General features: G+C 52.3%; 1 protein-coding gene across 8 annotated transcripts in view; it reads left to right on the top strand.

Annotated features, from left to right (window-relative positions):
* Nucleotides 1-19,066, top strand: part of MPRIP (myosin phosphatase Rho interacting protein) — a 155,248-nt gene that overhangs the window by 100,685 nt on the left and 35,497 nt on the right. For 4 of the 8 annotated variants that reach the window (XM_035299199.3, XM_035299198.3, XM_035299203.3 and 1 more), the window contains exons 6-13: nt 1,249-1,468; nt 2,927-3,086; nt 7,609-7,747; nt 8,526-8,639; nt 10,703-10,759; nt 11,954-12,022; nt 14,614-14,703; nt 18,663-18,772. In XM_035299199.3, the coding sequence (XP_035155090.3) occupies nt 1,249-1,468; nt 2,927-3,086; nt 7,609-7,747; nt 8,526-8,639; nt 10,703-10,759; nt 11,954-12,022; nt 14,614-14,703; nt 18,663-18,772 (959 nt within the window). Of the gene's footprint in view, nt 1-1,248; nt 1,469-2,926; nt 3,441-7,608; nt 7,748-8,525; nt 8,640-10,702; nt 10,760-11,953; nt 12,023-14,613; nt 14,704-18,662; nt 18,773-19,066 lie in introns of all 8 variants that reach the window. The other 4 variants (XM_078372231.1, XM_078372230.1, XM_078372232.1 and 1 more) reach the window with 3 other exon arrangements.

Below are 19,066 nucleotides of genomic sequence, written 5' to 3' on the forward strand. Positions count from 1 at the left end.
ACCCTCTCCAAGGGCCCAAGCCAGAGAGGGACTAAGGTGGATTTCTAAAAATGAGGCTTGGCCATCAGGATGGAAGTGGGAGGTGGGCACTTGTATATCATGCTCTTGTCTTTTGCAAGAGAGCTCAGATGTGCTTCACTTCTGGAGAGAGGCCAAAGCCATCCTGTTGGCAGCCCTCTGGGCAGGGTTGTTGGAGCCCAGGTTGTGACCTGGTACTGTGGAGCATCTAGGGATCACAGCCCCGCTGTTGTCTGGACTCTGTGTCTTCCTAAATGCTTCCCCAACAAATGCTTCACCCTCGGGGAGCAATACCATTTCCACAACCTGGCGAGATTGGGGATTGACACTCTTTCCATCTTGGCTACTGGCTTGTATCTAGCTTGTGCATGTATGAGCTTGTGAGTGTGAGAGAGCATGTGCATGTGAATATATATTTGCATTTGTGAGTGTGGGCCTGTGTACAGATTCAGATGGAGTGTTTGGTGTCTTTGTTCTGTCTGCTATAATAAAATACCACAGATGGGTCAGCTTATAAATAATAGAAATTTTTCTCACAGCAGGCTGGTTAGTCTAAGATTAAAGTGCTAGTACTTTGGGGATCTAGTGAGGGCCCCCTTGCTGGTCCTCAGATGTCGAAGGGGCAGGGCAGCTCTCTGAGGCCTCTTCTATGAAGGCACTAATTCCATACATGAGGGCTCCACTCTCATGACCTAATCACCTCCTAAAGTCTCCACCTCCTGATACCATCACCCTGGGGGTTAGGATTTCAACACATGAGTTGTGGGGAGACACAGCATTGAAACCATAGCATTTAGTTTGCATCTGATGACTCTTCGCTTTACATAGAGTCTGGGCATTCCATTTTAGCTTCTTAGGAGCAAAAAACAGAGGCTGGGTAAGGCCACAGGGCTGGCCCAGACTTGGGAACTGTGAACTTGTTCTTGCATTCACCATAAGGATCTACAGATGACGCAGGACGTGTCTCAAGGGTGTGTTCTCTTTCCTCACTCTGTTCTGTCTCTTCTTATTCAAGTCTTGGATGCCTAGGAATGACAGATTTCGAAGCAGCTACTGTGGTCTCACTGTGAATGCCTGGCCCACTGTTACAGAGCACTGTCTGAAGATTCCAGCTCCCTGAGATTGTGTAGCTGGCCCGGGTGCCCCCCATAGCTGGACAGCCAGGACCTGTGACCCAGCCTGGGCTATGTGCTCCTGCACCTGCACAGATACCACTCTCTTCTCCTCCAGGAGCCTGGGCCTGCCAAGGTGGCTGTCACCAGCAGCAGCAGCAGCAGCAGCATCCCCAGTGCTGAGAAAGTCCCCACCACCAAGTCCACACTCTGGCAGGAAGAAATGAGGGCCAAGGACCAGCCAGATGGCAGCAGCCTGAGTCCAGCTCAGAGTCCCAGCCAGAGCCAGCCTCCTGCTGCCTGTTCATTGCGGGAACCTGGGCTGGAGAGCAAAGAAGGTGAGCAGGGGCCAGGCTGGCCTGTATGCACTAGAACGGCCCTCCCTCCCATCAGGGCTGGCACTGGGGACTCAGCCAACAGCTTTAGAGCCCAGTCACAAGTCCTGGACCTTTATTTCTCTTTGTCCGTCAGCCCTGTGGGTAGCACCTGGCCTGGTATGGACTGAGATTCCTGGGCTCCAGTCTTGGCCTTGCCCCTTCTGGCTCTTAAATTCTATCTTTAAAGGAGGAAAACAGCACCTGCTCTGTCAGCCCCAGTTGCTTGTCAGGAGAATCAGAAACATTTTGCAGCAGGGTCTGTGTCAGGCCCCTGTCACTGTACCATCGTGTTTCTGTGTGCATCCTGCCCCAAAAAGCAGTGGTCAGGCAGCTTTATCCCTCTGACTGTCCACATTCTGCCTGGGCCCCTGGCAGAAGGAGGGGAACAGGTACTGGGGAGGCAGCAGTTGGCATCCTCGTGCCCTGTTTTTTTAGCACTTTGGAATTGCCTGAGCAGGAGCAAGGCTTTTATCTTTGCCTCTCTTGTTCCCAGGCCCTAGAGGTCTCTGTAAGACACAGGCTGGGTTTTCCCATCTGTGTTTTGTCTAGATTGTTAAAGATAAGTGAGCAGCTGTGGCCAGCCCAGCTTACTCTGGCTGCATGTTTCACATGCGCTCTGGGTGGAAGGTGTCTCAGTCTTCCTCTCGGGCCTATCCATGATAAACATCTATTTACTCTATCTTACTTCTGCAGAAGTCCCCTGCCCCTTCCCGCCCCCAGAATGCACTAAAAGACTGAAGGGGACGGGCATGGTGGCTCATGCCTGTAATGCCAGCACTTTGGGAGACCAAGGCGGGTAGAACACCTGAGGTGAGGAGTTTGAGACCAACCTGGCCAACATAGTGAAACCCTGTCTCTACTGAGAATACAAAAATTAGCTGGGTGTGGTGATACATGCCTGTAGTCCCAGCTACTTGGAAGTCTGAGGCAGGAGAATCCTTGAACACAGGAGGTGAAGGTTGCAGTGAGCCAAAATTGTATCACTGCACTCCAGCCTGGGTGGCAGAATGAGTGAGATTCTGTCTCAAAAAAAAAAAAAAAAAAGACTAAAGAGCTGGTTGAGTGTCAGCTTCCCCCTCGATGGTAAGAAGCAGTTGTTGGTGGGTGTCTTACATCCTGAGGTACAGATCTGCTCTCCCAGCTGAGCCCCCAGACTAGACATGTAGGGCCTGCCTGCCAGCCTGGCTGAGAGGCAGTCAGCTGCAGGGGAGAGATGGATAAGGGAAAAAAGCATGCACGGAATATTTCATGCCCATCCATGGTTCTTAATATCTGCCCTTGAGTGGGCTGTGCTGTAAATTAGAGATGGGAGGTAGAAAGTCCCCTGCTTGGGTCCTACATGGGCTTTATTTAAAAAGTCCTCAAAGCAAAGCTGGCAGCAGGTTGAGTGCAACTCCTCCCTCCCACTGTCCCTTCCAGAGGAGAGCGCCATGAGTAGCGACCGCATGGACTGTGGCCGCAAAGTCCGGGTGGAGAGCGGCTACTTCTCCCTGGAGAAGACCAAACAGGACTTGAAGGCTGAGGAGCAGCAGCTGCCCCTGCCGCTCTCCCCTCCCAGCCCCAGCACCCCCAATCACAGGTACAGTTGCCCCGAGTCACCCTCCCGGGAGCTCGGTGGTCCCCTTCCTTCCCCAGGTCCTCGACTCCCCCACCGAATGGTCTACAGCATCTCCCTCGGCTCCCTGGATGTGGCCAGCCAGCCACCTGCCTACGTGGACTCTGGCAGCACTGGGGGGCGGGGGACAGAGAGACTGGGGAGCACCTTTGCCTTTAAAGCCAGCAGGCAATATGCCACCCTGGCCGACGTTCCTAAGGCCATCAGGATCAGCCACCGAGAAGCCTTCCAGGTGGAGAGAAGGCGGCTGGAGCGTAGAACTCGGGCCCGGAGCCCTGGCAGGGAGGAGGTGGCCCGTCTGTTTGGCAACGAGCGGAGGTAAGGAGCAGGTTAGGGCTGAACAGTCAGATCCACACTCATGCCCTCCCACCCATGCACATACACTCACACTCTCTTTCTCTCACACACAGTCCCCAAGCCTCCTTTGGGGGAGCATACTTTCCGTTCAGAGTGTAGTGGGATTTTCCCTCCAGGCCCAAAACTCAGCTCTTGCAGCCAAAATGCAGAATATCTGAACATCAGAGATCAAAGCCAAGAATAGCAGTTTTCACATCTGTGCCTCCTAGGACTGGGACCTTAAGGTTTCCTGGTGATTCCTGGCTTCCTGCTCCTTGTGGGGCTGGATCTTTTTCTCCTGGGCCATTTCTATTCACTTAAGTGGCATGGAGGCAGGGAGACCCTAGGGCTACACATGGTGATAGAGGCACTCCTCACCCTGGCAGTTCCAGGGTGGGCAAAGGGCATTGAGAGAGATGCAGGGCAGACAGTCATGCCCAGGAAGGTGGGGGGCAGACAGCACAGTTTCCTCTCAAGGACATGCTCCTTGGGTAGCCACAGCACCAGGAACCCTGAGGCAGCCTGTGAAGCAACCGAGCACCCAATAGCTTTGCTTTTGCCCTCCAAGGGAGCATTGCTTTTGGCCCTCTAAGACTTTGGCTGGAAAGAAACAGTTTTAACAGCCGGGCTTAGGGTAGGGGGCCAAGGTGCACAGGTGCAGAACTTGACTGCTGCCTAAGAAGAGGGAGGGGCCATTCCCTGCCTTGCCCTGCCCTTGTTTGCCAGAGTTTCCTAGAGAACTAGAAAAGAGCTGGATACCATTTTAGGCCTCCAAGCCCAGATCAGACCCAAGTGCCCAAGCACGCCTTCGATCAGGCTTGCACCCCTACATCTGTAAACTGAGGCTTTGCCTTGACAGCAGGGGTCCTCAGCCCAGTTTATCAATAGACTTACAGACTTCTGAAGGTCCATGATGGCCTGCCTCCTCAGCAAAACAGTTCCACAGTATATATGGGCACTATTCTGGGAAGAAAACCCATAGTTTTCATTAGTTTCCCAAGGTTCACTGTCAAGAAAAGGTTCAACACATAGTTCTGGAAGTCTCAGAGCATCCTCACTTCCCCAACGGCAACCTGGAGCTCAGAGTTAGAGACGCTACTAAGAGGGACAGATGAAGGCAGCCATGGGCTTCCATGCCTCAAAGGGCAGGTAGAGGGAAGTGTTTTTACCTCCTGTGCCCTTTTCTTCTGAACACCCACATTAGCTGACAGCCCACCCACTCTTCTAAACGTCCCAGATGAAAAGGACCTGTGAGCCTGCAGGTTAGTCTCCAGGATAAGGAAGCATCTCCCAAAGATATTGCTCTTGAGAGGAAAATGACACGTTGACTTCCTAGAGAAAGGAAGGGCAACCAAGTGGTTCCCAGCCCCTGCCTGGTGCCCCAGGGTGCTCTGCTAAGCACTTCACTGCCTTAACGTTTCATAGTAGCCTGATGAGGACCTGTTACTACCGCCCCCCCACTGTAGACATGAAAACTGAGGCTCAGGAGTAGTGACTTCTCACAGTGGATAGCTGATGCAGATCCCGGTGGGGCCTTAGCCAGGAAGTCCATGGTCCCATCCTGTGACCCAGGACTGATGCCAAGGGTGCCCTTTTAAGCAATCAAAATATAAGTAAAGGGTTTTGCTAGAGAGAGGAGGAGGCCAGTGGGTGGGCAGGGGAGGCTTCACGCTGGCTGGCAAGCAGGCTGTGTGTCGTCGTGGCTCCAGAGCAGGATCAGCTCTGTCCTGGTTTAGCGTTAGACCACAGAATTAGCATTCAGCGCACCTGCTTGGCTTGGCTGCTTCTTCGAGGGACTCCTTTTATACTTGTTCTGGTCTCCTGGCCTGGGATAGGTGCAGTCTCTGGGGCTTTGTACTCTGCATGCACTGCCACACGGGGACAGGTTTTTTCACCTGGTGCTGGTCTTGCCAGTTCTGCATACTAATACTGCAGCATCCCTTTCTTCTGACCCTGGTGACATCAGATTAGCTACTGTCACTTTCCAAGGCCTGCTCACTGGATCCCTAGTAGCTTACCCTGTACTTAACTGGATTCCTGTCCCCTAGTTCATGAGAACAGAATCTCCAAATTGGCAAGAAATTGTCCGCAGCTGCCTGGAATGGCAGCCACAACAGGTGTGCCCAGGAGCCAGCCTGCTGGGACCACAGGGTTGGTTTTTTGACAAGCCACAGTCATCTAGGTAGGCCTGTCTGAACCTGACCAACTGTGGGTTTCTATGTGTCTGTTCCTCAGACTTCCAGAGTGTTTCTTGGATAATGAGTCAACTCTGCTGCCAAGTGGGGGAAGCTGTGGTCCTGGTGGACCTGCTGGTGACTGGCAGCAAGGCCAGCTCCCCATGCAACCCTAACCCCCTGCCCTCAGCACAGGGTTTCATGCCCTAGTAGCCCTGGAGCTACAGGGTGCAGGCCCAGTTTTCTATGCTGACCAGTAAGGCGCTTGCTGTCCCACCTGCAGTGCTTCCAGGGCATCAGTTAGTAACTTCGCACCTACCCCAGTAGATCACAGCAGCCATTGCTCGAGCCTGTGGTCTTACAGGATCCCTAGACCCCCATGCAAAGCAACTGTAGCAAGTGCCTTCCCTCTTCTGTGACTCCTCTCTGGATCCCCACAGTACCATGGCATGCGACTCTCGTAGAATTCAAGCCCAGCAGCCCTTCACTGCCTTCCTGGGGCTTTCTAGGCCCCAGTGCTGGGCAGAGAAGACCTCATGCTGGAAGTGACGGCACTGAGGCCCGTTGGTGGGACTTGAATCTCACCCAGATCCCATCACTGGCTCAAGTGTGGTGGATGCCCAGCCTGCACTTACCCAAGCTTTCCCTGGGTGCCCAGGAATTCCAGCAGCTTCCTTAGCTTCCTGCTCTCACGATGCCACGGCCTCTCCTGCTCCCCCATCCCAGCGCCTGCCTCTGCTGCCGGTTCTGGCAGGCTGGCCTGGTACAAGCTTCTTTCCTAAGAAAGATGCTTTGTGTGGAAGTGCAGGGAGAAAGTGGAGCCTGGGGCCCTCAGAGTCCAGCCCTGGACCCTCCTTGCTTCGTGGTGAAGACCCCTTGGACAGCTGGTTTTCAGTTTTCCCTTACACTCCCTGAGAAGCAGCTGGCCTCTTGGGAGAGGTGGGGTCTCAGGATTTGATCTCGTTTCCTCTTTTTCCTTGTGGAGATAATTAGGCTTCCTGGCTTCGGAGCCCTTCACTCGCTTCCCCTCAGTTCTTATCCTCTTCTCTAGAACAACAGTGACACCCTCTCTGCCAGGTAACTTAGGTGTCCCTGGGAGAACAGGCCCCAGCCCTGTGAGAAGGGGGCCACCCTCCTGACACGGTGATGCCCAAGCCCCCCAGGTGAGCAGTCCCCGTGAGCGGAGCCTCAGCTGGCATGTCCCCCATCTCTGACCCCACCAGGGTGACTCCTTGCCACTGGTGGACAATCATGGTCTCTCTCCCTCTTCAGTAATTACTTTGGGTTTTTGCTTCTTTAATTCTTTGGGTAATTTTGGTTCACCATTATTTGATTTGAAAAAGCAGTGCTTTTCCGTGTATTCATTTCCCAGCTTTGTTTTCTTTCAGGTCTTGCCTCTGTGCTCTCCTGCTGTGCCGCTGGGTGGTGCTGCACCTCCTCCACCCGCTTCACCCCATCTCAGCTCCGTCTCCGGCAGTAGACAGCCTGAGGAGGCCGCCAGCCCTCTCACATGAAATCAGCCTGCTTTGTTTTTGTTTTAATTTGGTCTTTGATTCCTTTTACTGTTGGCAGAAACAATGTTAATTCCAGGGCCTCTTTCTTGCTAAATTTTGGGGTGGGGGCTGCTCTGTGATCCATGAGGGATGCAATGAGAATGGAGGCCACCCTCAGAGGTGATGGTTGCCTACCTTTTGATCATGTCTGTGGCTCAGGAGAGGCTGCTGGGTGCCAAGCTGTGTGAATGCTGAATGGGTCAACACCACAGAGCCTGTGGGGCCTCCAGCGTGAGGGCAGAGAGCAGGGGCGAGAACAGGCCTGGTGGGAGGGAGGGCCGTGGAGGGATGCAGGTGGAGCTCAGGTTGGCTGAGCACATGTGTAGACAACCTCTATGCTGTGCAAACCTCAGGGAAATCAGGCCCAGGCCAGGCTGGGCATGACCTTACTGCCACCTCAGGACCTCATGTCCTCTCTTGCAGGAGGTCCCAGGTGATTGAAAAGTTTGAGGCCTTGGACATCGAGAAGGCAGAGCACATGGAGACCAATGCAGTGGGGCCCTCACCATCCAGCGACACGCGCCAGGGCCGCAGTGAGAAGAGGGCGTTCCCTAGAAAGCGGGTGAGCTTCTCGGGGGTGGCTCGGGTTCGGATCAGCATGCACTCCATGTGCCAAGTCCCCTCCACACACGCCTAGGATGCACTGCTGCCAGGCTTCTGCTCTCTGACTGCCTCCTCTGCATAGTGACCACCTGGTATGCAGGCCTGTCTCCTGCAGCTTCGTATCAGAGCCTTCTCCGTCTCTGCTAAAGGATATTCTCACATGTTTTAGATCCCAAATTTAATTAGAGTCACTCTCTTCCTCTCCGAGGCAGCCCGGAAACAAGGCTCAGTGTCACACCATAACTCTTTCTTTCAGGACAGCTGCACCCCTCATTTCTCCACTCAGCCCAAGGTAGACTCGGCTTCTGAAATCCTCCAGGGTACCTGCCTGCTGCTTTTGTGGCTGGCCAAGTCCAAGCTCATCTTCTCCTGGCTTCTCTCTTGTTCACAAGGTGCCTAGTGCCCACTGCCTGGCCCATAGCCTGCCACCTGCCGCCACAGATCCCAGGTTTCTTCCTTCTGTGACCCAGAGAAGCTGGAGGATGGGGTGGGACCAGAAAAGTGATGGTGACCGGGTATCCAAAAAAAAAAAAGGCTGCTCTATTAACCAGGGCATCTCACGACACGGGTCCTGTTCTGGCCCTGCTGCAGACTTGCTGTGGGGGCTTAGGCAAATCACTGCCCCTCACCAGGAGTAAGGGCCTGGTGGCCCTTGGAGGTGTGGACAGCACCAGCTCGTCCCTCACCTGCCCATGTTGCCGTGGGCTGCACTGACTGGCGGCTGCTCTCTGCCACAGGACTTCACCAACGAAGCCCCCCCAGCTCCTCTCCCAGACGCCTCGGCTTCCCCCCTGTCTCCACACCGAAGAGCCAAGTCACTGGACAGGAGGTCCACGGAGCCCTCCGTGACGGTGAGCCCAGGCGCTGTGTCCTCCGGAGGCCGTGCTCCTCTGCTTCTGGTCACTCTGAGGCGCTGTCTGTTTCTGTCTATGCATCCCTGCCAGCTGTCCCTATGTGCACAGGCCCTCGTGTCTGTGAGCACCCCCACCCACCAACCCACAGGCCGTCGATCGCAGATTCTGTGTTTCTTCCCTTTTCTGGTCTTAGCAGAACCAAAGGCTCCATGGCATCCTGTGCTCCAGGAGGAAGCCCTGCGGAGGAGGCCACCTCTGCCAGGCAGACTCCTGACTCTAGGAGGCAGGGCTGCAGCAGGGACCTTCTACTCCTCTGGCTTTGGGCATTTGATTTTGTGGCACTTTGGAGTCAGGAGCCATGTCTTGCTAGAGCTTGTCTTCTTCTCCGCTTCATGCTTCAAGTGGAAGAGCAGACCTTGCCCTGGGTCCTCCAAAGGCCTCAGAGCTATGACAGCAGGGGTGCAGGAGGGACTGGTCAGGGTACAGGAGCAAGACCACCTCAGCATGCTGTCTTCAGCCTCCATGGGAGCCTGGAGCCTGCTCACTGCCTCTTGTCTCCTCCTTGCTGCCTGCAAAGCAGCTCACCAAGGGTCTCCAGCCTGCCCCAGGGATTGGGGGCTGCCAACCACAGATTGATGTGTAATGTGGAGTGTGAGGAGGAGTAAAGTTTGGGTTTCTCCTTGTCTGGGTTTTGCTTCAGGTGACCTGAACAAAACCACTCGGTTCTCCGTCAGCTTAGCTGGGAGCTCCTGTCCCCAGCAGCCAGCAGAGAGCACCAGTAGGGAGCCCACCTGCATAGGCCTTGCCATCGGGGGTTGGACTGCAGGTATGGCTTCAATGACATAACCACGATATGGACGTTAATAAGTTTTTGTTAAAGATCCACAGGCTAGGCAGGCTGTCAGAGGGGGGCAGGTGGTAGGCCCACACCTCAGGTCCTGTGCCACAATGGCAACTACAAGCATGTAGGAGAGGACCTCCCTATTTAAGGGTTTCTTGGGTTAGGGTGTCCTAATTTCACAGTGTTGCTTTTGATTGGGTGCCTCAAATAACTAGCAGCAGGGAAGTTGCACCGCTTGGCAGGATGTTGGGATTGAAACAGGGCTCTATAGAGGGACTTCTTATCTCTCTGGGTCAGCCTTGGCCAGACCTAGGCAGCAGCCACCTGTGAGTGGTTCCTCCCTCACTCCTCAGAGACAGGATTCTGAGCAGAAGCTCCCAGTATGCTCTGTCCTGGTAGTTGTCCTGACAATTTCTTGCCTGTTCTCACTTAGTCTCGCTCCTTGGAATAATAAAAAAAGACATCAAAGCTGGTTTCTGAGGAGATGGCTGTAGAAAAGTGGAGAGCACCGGGGACCAGAGGTGGGGTGACCCGTGTCTCTGTGGGGCCCAGCCAGGTGGGCTGCAGGTGGCACTGCTCTCTCAGGATACTCTTCAGGTTCCAGGTGTGTCTGGGCAACACAGGTGGAGAAAGGACAGAGCCCTGTGCCTGGGTGCTGCCCCGCTGTCTGCTGTCCTGCTCCTTGACCTGTGGGGAATACAGGTCAAGCCTGCTCCTGGTGGAGAAATGGCCGGAGGGTCTCAGCGGGGCTGCAGCTGCTGCTTCCTAAAACCACACATCTCTGTTTCCCAGGCTTCCTGTGGCTTCTGCAAGAACTTTTGAATCAATTCTTTCAGTCTTCCCTGCAGATGTTTCCCTTCAAATAAAGTGCTCTGTGACTCTTCTTCTGGGCTTGTTTTCTGCCCCCCAGATAGGCCCTGTGCTGTGAGCCCTGTACAGGCTGGAGCCCACGCCGCTCACAGGGCAGTGAGACCATACCTTCTTTCCTGCCAGCCTGCCAGGCCCACCATCTCCTTCTTGAAGGTTGAGCATGCCTATAGAAGGCAGGTTGTGGGCAGCACCCACCAGGGTGAGGGGGCTGCACAGGCTTGTCTGGCAGGTGGAGAAACCCCTTTCCTGGTACCCGCCTCATCTGGACAGCAATACCGGCCCCATCAAACACCTATGACCCTATCGGAGTCTCCTCTGAGCTGTTTCTTTTTCTCCCTTTCTCACTCAGCCCGACCTGCTGAATTTCAAGAAAGGCTGGCTGACTAAGCAGTATGAGGATGGCCAGGTGAGTGTGCAGGGTTGCCGTGGCCCCTGGGGAGTCTTGGGGCAGGATGAGGGTGAGCTGACCTTGTCCCCAGCCAGTCGGCGAGCGCTGGCTCCATGCCTGGCTCCTCCATGCATGCCCCTTGTCTTACAGACCAAGGCTGTGGCTGAAATTCCCATCTGCTCCTAGAAGTGCAGGCACACAGCCTCCATTTTTGCAGTGGAGGGTGCTCTGGAGGGGCGCTCAGTCGGCCTGTCTGCTCATGGCAAGGGGTCTTGGCCTCAGGCCTTAGGGATGCCTTATAACACTAGCCCCCACTTGGTGATCTTTCCTAAAAGTTCTTTAGGGGCCTGGCTTCCCCAGGGACAAAGAAAGCCTCTGGCTGTGGGGTTGGCTTATGTTTCCATGCAAGCTAGCCAAGTAGACGGTAGCCTAGCACTCTAGCACTCTCATGCGTGAGACCCCTCAGCTGCAGTGGCAGTGTTAGCCCTGGAAAGAGCAAACATGGTACATTCTTGCCATGAGACTCAAGCAGGAAGAACCATCTGAGGCTGGACCTGCCAGCCCACCTTGACCCTGTGCTGTGGGCTGGAAGGCCAGGGCTCCCAAGGAGGCATGAAGAGGAGCCTGCTGGGTCCTTACCTAAGAGGCCCCGAAACCCAGCCCATCCGCACTCCCTTCCTGCTTCCTGAGCTGCTATGGCAAGACATCCTCTTTCTCTCTCCTCCATATCAAATGCCCTTGGCCTGGCCTGAAGATTCAAGGTCCCCTCCTTACTGCTCACAGTGAAGACTTGGTCTCTAGCTGGTTAGTTACCCGTGCAGGCTGCCACCTGCAGGTGGAGATGCTGTTTCACAGCCACCTTTCTGTTCCGATGGGCCCAGCCTGTTTGCAGCCTCTAGTTATTGAGGACTGCACGGCCTGGCCACCAGCCACACCACTGGTCATAGAGTCCACAGCCAAGCCCTGCTCAGCTGTCTGTGCTGCGTCTTCACTGGAGGGTTGCAGCTTAGCGAGCGTCCTGAGGACGTGAGTGCATGGCTGCCTGCGGGTCCCAGTACAGTCCCCTGTGTGCTGTCAAGGGAGTGGGTCAGCCTGTCCCCTGCTTTCCCTGTGCTGGGAAGGCCGCACAGGCTGGCTGTGCATTGCCGTGGAGTGGCAGGCATGCTGTATGGGAGTTGGTAGTCGAGTCTTACTTCTTTTCTTCCCCTTCAGTGGAAGAAACACTGGTTTGTCCTGGCTGATCAAAGTCTGAGATACTACAGGGATTCAGTGGCTGAGGAGGTGAGTGTCTGGGCTTTGCTTCTGCTGTGGAGACAGCTGGAAGGGTCCAGGTAGCATCTGGGGCTGGGAGATCTGCTTCCCCTAGGCTGATGTCTCCACTCCTGAGGACAATGCCCTTCAGTGGTGTTCCCTTGCCAAAGGTGTGTCCATATTGCCCTCAGGTTTCCCAGTCCCAGCCTGGTGGGAAGGTGAGCACAAGATCAGCCTTTGTCCTTGTGACTATTTTCCTGGCTATGATGCCAGACTTCATCAAGGCCCTGAATTAGGTGCCTACATGCAGTGGATTTGGGCAGCTTTTATTTTCTCTGTTCTTTGAAAAGCACTGAAATTTGAAAACTCAGGATAAACAGTTTTGTTTTTTCCACAAAGAGATTTCATGGTAAATGGAGTTGGAAGAATTTAGCTAAATCTTGTCCCCTGCCTTCTGGACAAGGACAAGATATGATAGATGAGCTTTGTTGGGCCACTTGGCAATCCTGATTCTGTGGTCAAAGAACAACTAGAAGGGGCTTTCTTTTTTCACCTACAAATAAAATAACCTCTTCTAAACAGTTTGGCAAGCCTCTTCCGCCATTTCCCCAGTAGTTCTACTCCAGGAATCCCTCAGATATACTTCCACATACTCAGGTTAGTCATTCCCACACATTTGCAATAGCCAGAAGATTGGAAAGAGCCTAAATACCCATCGCTAAGAGCTAGAGTATCAAATACTCTGAGCCAGTCTTTTACAGACTAAAGGCGGTAGTGATAAAAAGTAGGGGTAGGAAAGTGTGGGCAGCGGGCCTCTGGTGGTGTTCATCGTTAGGGAAGTAAGGAGCCTGTGTAAGTGTTTGGTTGTGCATGCACAGAACAGCACTTCCAATTGTGATCTGTAGACCTCTGGGGGTCCCAGAGGCCCTTTCAGGAGAGCAGTGATGGTTAAAATGATTTCTAATATTAAGATGTCATTGAACTTTTTTTTACATGCAGCCATCTGCACTGATGGTGTAAAAGCGATGAGAGGCAAAGCCACTACTAGCACTTGGCACAGTCCCAGTTGTAACAACAGGCTAGACCAGTGGTCACTGGATTCTTCACTGCCTTACATTTTAAATAATGGTTTTAAAGTAAATAAAGATCCTTGAAGGACCAGTAGAAGTTATTAATTCTATGAAGTCTCAATCTTTAAATGGCCATCTTTTTAATATTCTGTGATTTGAAATGAGAAGCATCACCTAGCTGCATGCTGGAGTATGCTGGCTTTCTCATGGAAAGGACTCATGTGATTGAGTTGCCAGCTGACCTAGCAGTTTCTCTGTGGAGCACCATGTTTACTTGAAAAACAACTGATAGGCAAAACTGTTGTCATTCATTTTGGGTGTTTGGCATATTTTTTCTGAAAATGAACCAAGTTAACTCATTCCTCTAAGGAAAACAACTGACAGAGTTTGTTGCCGGTGGTATCATTTGAGCTTCCAAGCAAAAATTAGAGCTTGAGAAAATTTGTATTCACCATTACGAACTTCCCTTTACTTACATTCTTCTGATGCAATAGGTGGTGGTATTAGCAAAGGTGATATTTTAATCTTGCATAATGAAATGTGTAGACATTTGCTACGTGTAGCTATGCATAACTTAATATTTCCCATGTGACCAATACCTGTTACAAAAGCATGCATGGGTTTTAATGTAACACAGTACAAAGAGTTTATGATTTCAATGCCACATGGTAGTTAACCTTTAAGAGCCTACTACTTATCAAAGAACAGCCACAACTATCTGAAAAACCTATTAAAATACTTCCTTTATTGTCCAGGCACGGTGGCTCACACCTGTAATCTCAGCACTTTGGAGGCTGAGGCAGGCAGATCACCTGAGGTCAGGAGTTTGAGACCAGCCTAGCCAACATGATGAAACCCCGTCTCTACTAAAAATACAAAAATTAGCCAGGCATGGTGGTAGTCGTCTGTAGTCTCAGCTACTCAGGAGACTGAGGCAAGAGAATAGCTTGAATTCAGGAGGCAGAGGTTGCAGTGCGCCAAGATTCATGTCACTGCACTCCAGCCTGAGCAACAGAGCAAAACTCCGTCTAAAAAAAAATTGCTTTCTTTATTCACCAGATTGAATGCAGAAACAAGAATCCAGCTGTCCTTTCTGAAGACAGATGTTAGATTTGCAAAAATTAAAAGCAGTGTGACTCTTATCACTGATTGTTTAATTAAATTTTATTTTAAAATGAAATGAGGTTATTTTTCTCAAATGAACAAATATATTTAAATATTTCAGTTTTAATTTCTAACACAGTAAATATCATCAGTAGATGAAATCCACATAACAGAAACTCTTCTAGGGTCCTTAGTTTTTAGGAATGTGAAAGAGCAACATATTTGAGGACCACCGGTGTGAACTATCTTTGGCCAGATACAGGGACAAAGGGTGGTGTGGTTGCACCCAGGGAGAAACATGGGTCGTGCAGTGGTAGGATAGACGGTATCCTCACTTGTCAGTGTGTGTACTATTAAAAATAAAATCAGTGCAGGAAATCACTTATGGAAATTAGGCATTGATTCTACTTCCTAAAAATCTCAAGACCCTTTCATTTCTCTCTGCAGGCAGCCGACTTGGATGGGGAAATTGACTTGTCTACATGTTACAATGTCACAGAGTATCCAGTTCAGAGAAACTATGGCTTCCAGATACATGTGAGCCCAGGGATGGAAGTGGGGCCACAGTCTTGACAGGCAGGGGCACGTGTCAAAGAGCCTGATATCTGGCCTAGGGGCACTTCTGGGCAGGCCTGATGCAGCATGTGTGGTCAGCACTTAGTCTTTCCCACTAGCCTTGACACCTCTGTCCTGTGACACCTGACCCTCTTCCCCAGTTCATGATCTGAACAATACATTAGACATTAGTATCTTTTTTCTGAAGACTGCTGAAAGGATTTTTGTTTCTGAAGATTCTTTTCTTTTTTTTTTTTTTTGTTTTTTGTAATGCTAGAGTTGGGGCAGTTGGGAGGACGTGGGGTATGGGGAATAAGAATGAAGTGTTAATCAATTATTTACATCTGTTCATTACTCACTTATTCGTGTGTTTGTTCATTCGTTTACTTAAAATCTATTTTTTCCCAAAATCTTGTGAGGTACTCAGATGAGCAAGACATTGCTTTGTTCTTTAAAAAAAAAAAAATCTTATTGGTAGGACAAAATGGTTCTTATTGGCTGTTTCTTCAAAACTATGTGGATCAAAGGCTGGCTGCAGTTAGCCAGACTCCAGGTTAAGGGCACAGTCCTCCATACTGCCACATCTGCCACCACTTCTTCCCCCGCCACCCCCCCAAGACAGGGTCTCGCTCTGCTGCCCAGGCTGGAATGTAGTGGAACAATCATGGCTCACTGCAGCCTTGAAATCCTAGACTCAAGTGATCCTCCTACCTCAGCCTCCAGAGTAGGTGGGACTACAGGTGCATGCCACCATGCCCAGCTAATTATTTGTTTTTTAGGGAGACAGGGTTTCACTATGTTCCCAGGCTAGTTTTGAACCCCTGGGCTCCAGCAGTCCACTTGCCTCACCTTCCCAAAGTACTGGGATTATAGGCATGAACCACTATGCCCAGCCCTGTCCCCACTCTGACACCAGTTGCAAGTACAGAGGTTTCCAAAACCACCTTCCAGTCTGAGAAGTCACTAGAATGACTCACAGAATTCAGGAAAGTACTGTCTTTACAATGAGTTTTATTATAGAAAAAAGCATACGAGCCAGAACCAGCCAAAGGAGAGCCATGTGGAGTAGAATCTGGGACTGGGGGAGTCACAAATGCCAAAGTTTCTGCATCCTTGGGGACATGGTGCCCTCTTAGCCCTGATGCAGGGCAGTACGCAGAGCATCTCCAGGAAGCTCACTGGAGCCCCAGTGTTGAGCTTTAGGAGGCTCTGTAGCTGCTGTGGTTGATGGAGTTGTCCTCACCGTTGAACTCCACCTACAGCCCTTCCTATTGTGGTCGGCTGCTTTCACATGGCCCAAACCCCAACCCTCTAATGGCTTTCCTCTAATTTCCTGCTTCTAGCCAGGCCAGCCTCCACCCTGAGTTAGCTTGTCAGGATGGAGTGTCAGGTGGTCCCAGGGGACCACCATGAATAACAAAGACTCTGGTCATCGAGGAAATTCCAAGGTTTGCAAGTTACCTCCCTGGAACCAGGACAGAGGCCAGGCCTCTCTTTGGGTAAAGTTAGTTCATCACTCGCAAGGGCTTTAAGAATAGGTGGAGAGTGTGATGGATCAAGAGCTGCCACCATGGGCTTGGGCCCTGGCCCTGGTACTTGGTTTCTCACACAAGGCTAGACTCACCTGTAGCAGAGTCTTACCTTAAAATTTGGGGGCCCAAAAATACAATTGTATTGCTATGTTGAGAGTTGATCCTCTATTTGGGGCTGACTCAAATTGACCCAACTTAGAGAAGACTAAAGTATAGACCCGAAGGCCAGTGTGTTCATTTACTAGGAAAATCCTGGCCGCCAGCCCACTGGGCTGCTGGCTGTGGCTTCCTGTGTGCAGGCGTCAGTGAGAGGAGCTGAGTCACAGTTGGAGGCTGCACTTTCAGCGTGGCACTAGGGCGGGGCATGAACTGTCTGCTGTTAGCAGCCTGCACTGTTCAAGTTTCGAGGCCCCTCTGCCCACATCCCCTGTGGGAGATGCCCAGTGATCCTCCTCTCCTGCCATCTACCTCCCATCTTCATGAGCAGCTTTCTCCAGGCAGGGCACACCTGAAGTCTGAGAACTTGCCCCACTCTCCTAGTGACAAATGAGGGCATCAGCCAGTCTCACCCACTGATCAACCCCTCCTCACTTTACCCTGGTAGGGCTTACTTATCCTGATGACTTTCTGTGAACCCCAAGTACTGAGAGTTCTAAGGAATGAGGAGGTGCTTCCAGTGTGAAGACTTCATGGAGGAGGATCCCTCGAGGCTCAGCAGGAAGGCTGAGTGTGAAAGCATGTCCCAGACTGTATTCCAGACCTGGAGGCACAGAGAGCACAGAGCCAGTCTGGGACCAGAGTGCCGGGTTGAAGGTCAGGTTGGGGCTGGTCTTCAGTGCTTTTGGAGAGCACTGAAAGGTGTTGGAAGACACCAGTCAATTGTGTGTTCATGATACATGACTGGCAGGACGTGCAGGTTGATTAGAAAGGAGCCAGGCAGGTTGGCATGTGAGGCTGGGCAAGAAAAGAAGGAGTGACACCCGGGAGGAAGAGGTGAGGACAGGACCAGGACCCAGAGCATGACAAGGCCCTGCCCAGAAGCCAGCAGAAGCATGGGGATCCCTGAAATTCTGGCAGTGATCCATTTGAAGCATGATGGGCTCTCAGAACATTAGGCAGCCGCTGGGAAAGAAAAATCAGCTGGAGAAAAGGGCTCTATGTGGAGCTCTGAGGCCAGACTCCAACAACACCCACACCTGGGGGTAGAGAAGGTAGGGCACCCACCTCAGCTCATGAGGACATGAGAATTGATGGAGGACCAAGCTGAGCAGTGGTGGTGTCTTGATCAGGCATCTGGAGGGGCAGGTCAGGTCCCAGCTGTGTTTTGTGGCACGTCAGGCTGGCACATGATCTGTTCTGGCCCCTAGCCAGGCTAGTAGCAGCCATCTGAAAATCGTCCCTGTGAGTGCATCCTGCCATCAGCTTCCCTGCTGACCTGGCTGCTGAGTCTGCTTGTGAGCAGCTCTCAGTTCAGGGCTGCAGCCCTCACTTCTGTTGGGTAGGCACCTGTAGGTGCAGTAGCTGGCCTCCAGCTCCATGCAGACCACTTGGCCCTCCCCTTTCCAAAGGCACCCAGGCAGGGCTGCTCAGGGGTCCAATGGTCATGTCATAGAGCTATGTGCTCTTTGCTTTGTCCTACCTGCTGCCCCATCCCCACCCAGAACAGTCTCTCCCACCCTACCGCCTTGGACAAGTACCTAGGGCAAGCCCTAGACTCCGCCTCATCCAAGCAGGAGTCCAGGGCTTGTCCTACATGCTCCCCAACCCAGCCAGCCAGGCACTGTGCATACCCCCTTTGTTACTTCTGAGCTGCCCCGTTCTCTGCCATCACCTTAATTTTCATCACTTGGACAACTGCAGTAACCAACCAGCAGGTTTCCTTGCCTTTTCTCAGTGCCACCAAGACCCTGATACACCTTGTTCTTGACCACTCCCCGGGCCCTATCATGCCATGTGCCTGTGTGGGTACAGACTGCAGGCGCCACTTCCCCCACCCAAGACACATGCCCTTCCCCATTCCCTACCTCCATGCATGCTCAGCACATGCTGATTTTGCCCTTCCCCCAAGGCTGGGAACTCCTTAAAGAGAGGGGCCCAGTGTCCTCTGTCTGAACTGGGGAGGATGATGGTGCATAGTGGGTGCCCAGTAACTGTGAGCTGACCTTACTGAGAGAAGATACCAGATTCACCATTGCCACAGATATACATCCCTGCCACAGCTTTGTCTCCTGCTCACCAGCTCCCTCGTGTCCCAGTAGTGGGCACATGTGGCATTCCTAGAAGGGTCAGTCAGCCACAGCCTTTCTCCCTGTGGGACTTAGTACCCAATTCAGGGAGCTCCTTTGGAAGTAGAGGGCAGCAGGCACCCCAGGGAGCAGTCACTGAAGGTGCCTCATCTTTCCCATGTAGACAAAGGAGGGCGAGTTCACCCTATCAGCCATGACGTCCGGGATCCGGCGGAACTGGATCCAGACCATCATGAAGCACGTGCACCCAACCACCGCCCCGGATGTGACCAGGTAGGATGGTGAAGATACCGTGGAGCCCCTTATGCCTCCTGTGGGCACCACTCTCACCAGGGCAGTGTCAGACTCGAGTCTGAAGTCTGAGGTCTGAGCCCAGTGCATCCCAGTCGGCTGCTCTTTCCCTTCTGTGTCCCTCTGTTGTTCAGGTTCCTGTCCCGAGCACATCAGAACAAACGTTTCTGTTTCTTTTCCTCTTTTAAGCCTGGGTGATTTCATCTTGCAGGTAGTGTGTGTGCCGGTCATTAGAACTAGGCTTGGTGGAGAATCTTCCATCTGTGTCAGCAGGCA

The sequence above is a fragment of the Callithrix jacchus genome, chromosome 5, assembly GCF_049354715.1.
Source record: "Callithrix jacchus isolate 240 chromosome 5, calJac240_pri, whole genome shotgun sequence".
NCBI lineage: Eukaryota > Metazoa > Chordata > Mammalia > Primates > Cebidae > Callithrix > Callithrix jacchus.